This window comes from Ictalurus furcatus, chromosome 9 (assembly GCF_023375685.1).
Source record: "Ictalurus furcatus strain D&B chromosome 9, Billie_1.0, whole genome shotgun sequence".
Lineage (NCBI taxonomy): Eukaryota > Metazoa > Chordata > Actinopteri > Siluriformes > Ictaluridae > Ictalurus > Ictalurus furcatus.
In genome coordinates, this window is record NC_071263.1 from 5,662,501 (window position 1) to 5,670,000 (window position 7,500).

The 7,500-nt window shown below is 41.7% G+C and overlaps 1 protein-coding gene across 1 annotated transcript in view; it reads right to left on the reverse strand.

The window, feature by feature from the left end:
• esrrga (estrogen-related receptor gamma a) overlaps positions 1–7,500 on the reverse strand; it is a 72,988-nt gene that overhangs the window by 64,594 nt on the left and 894 nt on the right. Inside the window, exon 1 of the mRNA XM_053632094.1 lies at positions 5,643–7,500. This exon is cut by the window's right edge and continues 894 nt beyond it. Within this exon, the coding sequence (XP_053488069.1) occupies positions 5,643–5,698 (56 nt within the window). The 5' untranslated portion in view covers positions 5,699–7,500. The remainder of the gene's footprint in view (positions 1–5,642) is intronic.

Below are 7,500 nucleotides of genomic sequence, written 5' to 3' on the forward strand. Positions count from 1 at the left end.
TGACAGCGGGGGTCCTTGTTATTGTGCGACAAAGAGACCGAGAGTTTGACCTCCGGGGCCGAACGCTGATGAACGGGTACGGAGAAGCTGAAGTAAGTGGAGGAGGGGCTACTGCAACACATCCAAACACACACACACACACACACACACACACACCTCGGCACGGCCGGGACCCGAGACAGATGGACTGTCAGCTTTAATATGAGCGAACGGATGGGACGTTCCTCAAGCATGAGGCTCTCTACAGGAATGTTACTGTTCAATATACATGTGTGTATCGAGCCCACACATTATTATTATTATTATTATTATTATTATTATTCCCACTGCTGCACAAATACTAATATATGCACTAGCCATTAATGTGCTTTCTCTTCCTCCATCTTTCATACACACAAGCAGAGCATCAACAGTATCACTGCACTATAATGTGAACGTGTGTGTGTGTGTGTGTGTGTGTGTGTGTGAGAGAGAGAGAGAGAGAGAGAGATCAATTCTAACAGCTAAAAGAACAGCAAATGAGTTCAGGTTATGCCATATCAACTAGCAGCCAGGTGGAAATATCGTCTGCTCTCTGCGAGCGCAGCATGGAGCATGTACGGAGATTTACACCGAAAACCTCCAATCAGAAAGGCTTTGGTTTACAATCACGCGAAGACGAATGCTGAGTTAATAAAGAAATCAAATCAATCTGGGCATTTAAATCGCGCCGTAGAACAAACCGTCGACAAATGAAAGAAAAGCATGCAGATACTTATTCATGCTTCACTTCACTTTTTGATAACTGTGAAAGAAATCAGAGCGGTGCGTTGGTCATGGCACACACACACACACACACACACACACACACACACACACACGAACACACAGTAAAGTCACTCATTATATGCAAGTTTTGCACTGGATCATGCGGCACTCCAGCACACCTGGCACATCCTCACCCGGTCTGTCTATCATTCTAAAATTAACCACCAAACTATTCAGGTCACTTTCATGTGGAATTAAAATGTCCGTCCCAAACAGGACTCACTTCTGAGCCTCAGAGATAACCATCCTCTTAACCAAGTGCCTCTTCATTTAAACAACTCAAACATGTCCTCATTTTGTTCAGATCCTTACTCAGAAATGACACACACACACACACACACACACACACACACACATTAGACAAACCAACTGGTGTTTAAGGACTGGCATGGAAAGATGAGAGAGGACAGAAAGAGGTGCAGGAGCACTGAATAGGGCTGGTCATAACAGAGTGAACATTCAGCACTATCACACACACACACACACACACACACACGCACATACACTCATGCGCACAAATGAAGTATGATAGGAGAAAGAGGTGAAATATTTCACTGTCAGCCACCGGGCCACACAGCCATTCATTTCCCTTTCTCTGCTACAGGACAATGACAATTTCATCATTTAATACAAGATCAGTGGTTTAAAAAAAAAAAAGAAAAAAGCATCCAAATCCAGCAGTTATGATCCAAAATTCTGTCCCTGGTGCAGAGACAAGCATGCGAATACTCTGCATGCACACACACACACACACACACGTCTCGTATGTTTTTGTTTGCCAGTGATTGAAAAGCGGCCTAAATGGTCTGCTTGATCTAGACAAAAAAACATATTAGGAGTATTCCAGTCTCTCTCTCTATATATAAATTGGACATCAGTGAACTCCACAGTCTCTGCTGTCTACTCGCGAATCAGAGGTGAATAAGGCTTCGAGCGAAAGCCCTATTTTTACACCCTTATCTGGCCCGAGTGCAGCGCCTGCTCATGGACTGACCAGTCTCTATTGACCTGCTGTAACTCAATCGTCCCACGCTCCGAGCTCTGATGCACCTACTCCCCACCCCTCAAACGTAAGTATACAGGGTGAAATCGAAAGACAACAGGGAGTGGGGGAAAAAATCGAATATGAACGCGCAAGAAAAGGGAAGGGAAGAAAGAAAAAAAAAAAGCCATACTCTCTGCCTTTCAAATAGTCCGATAGTTAAGCAGTAGTGTGGTGCTGTAAGTGCTAATTATAGCTTGTAGGTTGTGGTGTGAGTCTCAGCTGGTGTGGCCTTCCTCTTAAAAAAAAAAAGAAATAAACCACTTTCACTTTTTTCTTTAAAAGACAAATGTGAGGAAAAAAAAACATATCACTATTATCAGACAATTGCATCATCAGCCTGTTAGAATTGTGTTGTGCGTCTGTGTATGTCTGCTTTAACACTGCGACTTCTCTCTGTGTTTATGTGCGTGTGAAGCCACTTATTGCACCTTCGGAAACAAAAGGTCAAAAATATACGCCCCGCCTTTTACTTTACTGCCTCGCCATTCCCTATTTTTTTTCCCCTCCAGAAAGACGAGAGAGGGGGGACGCTTGTGTCTCTTTTAACTCGAGTTAATTACCCTTGGAAAGCTTCAGACCCCTTCAAACAAGGGGAAGTGGCAGAGATGCGTCTCTTATGAGTAGGACAGCGTTAAGACAAAAGAGTGTCCAGACAGAAATTGACAAGGGGCTGCAGAGACACTCAAACACACACACACACACACGCACACACACACGCACACACACGCACACACACTCAACCACGGATGACACCTCTCACACAGGGGACCTAGAGAGAGCTGAATCAGTGCTCAAAAGCAGCGGTGCCAGCAACACACACACACACACACGAGAGAGAGAGAGAGAGAGACAGAGAGAGAGAGAGAGAGAAATAAATCAGCAGTGTGCATATTGACATCATTTGACAGATGAATTAAGTAAATGATTTTATAAGGAGATTAAAAGGAATTTAATTTACGCAATCTCCTTTTATTCCTCTCTGTTCCCTGCCTCTAGGGCTTTTATCCCTTTCCACCCCTCCTTTCTTCCACTGTCACATAAAAAAAAGAAAGGTTGATATAACAAAAAAAAAAAATCAACTTTTCTTCTCTAAGGGCCAGTGCTGGTGTGAGCGGCCGTGAAAAAAAAAGCCAGCAAGACGCGACAAAAGGGTGTGAATGCTTGAACAGGCACGAATTCAAACTACACCAGGTTCAATTCAAATAATCTGAGCATTAAAGAGAGACCGGCGTTCGAGCGGACTTTGTGTCGGATTTCAGCTCGAAATATCACTCAGGATACCTTTTATTTATTTATTTATTTATTTATTTATTTATTTATTTATTTATTTTAAATCTTGTAAAATAAAAAAAAAAGAAGACGAAAAGAAAAGGAGAAAACGCGAACAGGAAAAGGATTATTTACAAAAGACTGCATTAAACATTTGCTGTGGTTGACAAGTGCGAATTCCTTAAAGATCATTTCTGTTATCGTAATCGTTTTGAACCGCAGCACAATGGAGAATCGCCATATTAATCAGATAATAATAATAATAATAATAAATAATAATAATAATAATAATAATAAATAGGATTGTGTGTGTGTGTGTGTGTGTACGCATGCTGGTGTATTTCTTTAGAATAAAACCTCTCAATTTTATTGAGGTGAAATTGTATGATCTGGAATTTCACACAAGATAGTAGGACAAAAACATAAATACACACCAAGCATAACTATAGTTTTTTTTTTGTTGTTTTTTTTTTTTTAAGAATAACCCTCTTTGCTAATATAATATAAATACAATTTGCCTATAAACAACAAATAAACTGAAATGTAAGAATTTCAGTTTAATAATAATAATAATAATAATAATAATAATAATAATCGATAATATATATTATGGCTTGTGAAAATTCTGAATCTCCGAAACAGATCCAAACGACTCCCAGTCCTACTTGGCAACATGCGAGTAAATATTAAAACAAGCATGCAAATGAAATGTACATGCAGGGCAGTAAGTGAGTGTAATTATGATAATAGCTAAACTGCCACTTGTTGTTATTACTAGCATCAATAGTCTAATTAGAATAGCACCAGATAATTTGTATTAAGAGAAAAGATCAAACGGTGAGTAAGCAGCAAATGATGGTGGGGTGGGGTGGGGGGTGGGGGGGGGTGGGTTGTTGAGGGGGGGGGTAGGCTGAAGAAATGCGATAGTCTTATCTCGGAGTTTACTCTCATGAGCGTTAATCCAGTCGGTGTGTAATGAGCACGCCAAAGGTAAAAATGCAGAAAAGCTGTTGTGGTTGAGATGTAGGAAAGCGCTTCATGCAGCTAAAAACGCCTTCACATTCCTCATTCCTCATTCGTCAGTAACTGATATAACAATCTGAAATATCTGCAAATCCATCATTTAGTCCTGAAGATCCAAAACTTTGAAATAAGTTTTAAATGAAAGCTTTTTTTTTTTTTTTTTTAAATAACTTATTAACTTAAATAAGACTTGTTTGCATGACTGCAGGACAATACACACATGCATAATACTCTCTTATTCAAAGCTACACACACACACACACACACACACACACTCAGTGTTCCAGGCCAGAGGTTAATCTATTTCTTTTTTTCTTTTTCTTTTTTTTTCTTTTGGTGTTTCATTGATCAAGCCTGAAATAATATCTGGAATAACTAGTCACTGCTGCTTACTGATTAGACTTAAATGGATGAGACATTAAAAAAAAAAAAAAACTAAACAGTTTCATAGAAGTGTATGTCACCGGGTCTGTCATGAGGCTGTGGTGTGATTTCTTTCTTTCTTTCCTTTAAAAAATCAAATACAATCTAAATATAAAGATTCATACACACACACACACACACACACACACACACACACACACACACACAAGCACAAATAAAACCCATTTCAGCATAACAAAATAAAATAAAATCTTACATATTGAAGAATACTAACTTATGGTAAAAAAAAAAAAAAAAAAAACTAAAATTTTTTAATAAATCTGTCTCCCTGGAAAGTTTGGGGGTGACATTTCTGGCCACTGTGAAAGCATAACCGATACCTGGCATTGTAAAAACTGATTAATAGAGCACTTTATCAAAGCTTCGTCCAGACACCCGAGACACAGAGCGAGACAGAGAGCGAGACGGAGAGCGAGAAGGAGAGCGAGACGGAGAGCGAGACGGAGCGGCCGCTTCACCCTGTTTGCCCTCACCGATCCCCTCTTTCTCTCTCCCTCTTGACTCTCCGAGTCAGCGCTCTGCCTTTAACGCCTCCGTCGGGCCACATGCGGGGCGGCTAGTCTGCAATTCAAGCTCTCCTGCCATCTTAGTCCACTTTCTCTCTCGCTCTCGGGCTTTCTCTCGCACCCTCTTCCCCTCCTCCTTCTTTCATGCGCTCCCTCCATCCCGCTCCCATCTGTCAAGAACGACTTCACTGACCGCTGCGGTTCGTTCCGTTAATGCCAGTTTCTACAAATATTCTACAAATAGAGCGGTCTTTACAGGTACTTTGAAGTACACCAGCACTCTCTCTCTCTCTCTCTCTCTCTCTCTCTCTCTCACACACACACACACTCACACACACACTCACATACCCATGCACACTATCTGACAGCCACAACAATCTTGTGTCCAGCTCCTCAATTACATGAACTGCAGGTACTACACACATACTACTGACAGTACACACACACACACACACACACACACACACACACACACGACTAGCACAAGCATGAGCCGCAAACATGGAAAGAAGTCAAGCAGAAAGAAGAAAGATGTAAAATTTACCTACTCTTGTTCAGAGTGTAACGAGAAACACTCAGGCAGTGAAAGTTCTACTGAATCCATTGGCACTCAGTGACCATCATTTGAGCAAGCGCTTCTATAAATCAAAGTTTCTCTCTGTCTGTCTCTCTCGCTCTCTTTTTCCCCTCTCTCTATTTGTCCCCCTCTCTCTCTCTCTCTCTCTCTCTCTCTCTCTCTCTCCTCCTCCTCCTCTTGCCGTCCCGTCACTTGAGCAGTGCAATTAACAGGAAGCGTTCTCCCAGTGACAAGCCTATAGGCGCAGCCAGTTGGGACCAAAAGCTCTTGCACTCTTCTAATCAAGGACTTAAAGCCACGATTGGTGCTCATGAATATGAAGCGAGGGTTTGCATATGCAGTCCCCCCCCTCGGCTCTTCCTTGTGCCAGATTGGTGCCTGCGCAGCCAATTGGAGCTGGACAAGAGGCTGTGTGTGCGAACAGAGAGATTGAGCAGAGGGAGAAGGGAGGGGACAGTGAGAGCCAGTGAGAAAGAAGGCGTGACAGAGAGAGAGAGAGAGAGAGAGAGATGGGGGGGCACAGTATAACGAGACAACAGAGAGATAGATATATGGAGAAAGAAGGGGATTTAAAGAGGCAGTGCATGTCTCTCCTACAACACTGCTTATCGGTTCGTGCTGTCAAGCCTGGAGATAAAGCCGCTCACTTTGTTGATACAAAACATTGTAAATGAAGCTATGCACTGCCAGCAACGTGTTTGCACTTCTTCCTCCATCAAATCCTTCCCTAGTGCCTTCTGTCCTGCATGTGGAGATGGGTGATGTGAGAAAAAAAAACAATTAAGCTGTGACAACTCCTCTGTCTGTGTGTATGTGTGTGTATGTGTGTTTTTGATTGACAATAGTGAGATTTCTTCGTAAGAACTTATCTTGTAAAACTGTTGGTGACTGATGTACAGCACAATGCCACTGTGCACTGCAGTATGTGTTTGTGTGTGTGTGTGTGTGTGTGTGTGTGTGTGTGTGTCTACGAGGAAGCATTCACACCACACTGGCCATATCCCACACGGGGGTTGAACCATAAGAAAAGATCAAAGACTCCCCTTTGTTTCAGAAAGATTGGGATGCACTTGTGCGGCTCTTTCCGCTCCTAAAAGTGTATGTGTGTGTGTGTGTGTGTGTGTGTGTGTGTGTCACCACACTCGCTGCATTTCCAGCAGCAGCAGGGAAGATATTGCCAGGCTCTCAGAGACGCGCAATTCCCCACTGATAAGAAAATTCAGGTGCCGAGCCGAACGGCTAAGTATTGTGTCTGCCCCACCACGCTGCCTCCCAAAATCATCTCCGGCCACCTTTCATATTCCAGAAATTCATTCTCCAAAGAAATCAGAGCAGATCGCTTCGTGATAGAACTTATCTGACAAGCTTCAGTTCCTGATTTCAAATCATCAGCAACTATCATCAGATGCCTTCAGTTTGCTTGATGTAAACCTTGATGTAAAAAATAGCAGCTGTGTGAGTGTTTGCGTGTGTGTGTGTGTTGGCGTGTGTGTGTGTGTGTGTGTGTGTGTGTGTGTGTTTTGTAGTTTAATTGCATCAGATAAAAAGCATGGAATCATCAGCATCAGCATTGTTTGACTTATTAAAAAAGAAAAAGAAAAGAAAAAGCACAAGCCATTTATGTAGGATTTCTCACTCCAGTGTGGAACTCATACACATCATCGTGTTCAGATGGCATGACACTGACACGACACATGAAGCATAAATAACTGCTAACATTGAAAATAAAATCAGGATTTTTTTTTTTAATAGAATTTTATTTATTTATTTATTTATTTATTTATTAAAAAATAGATATATTTTAAATTCATGAGCAAGCCTCCATAATA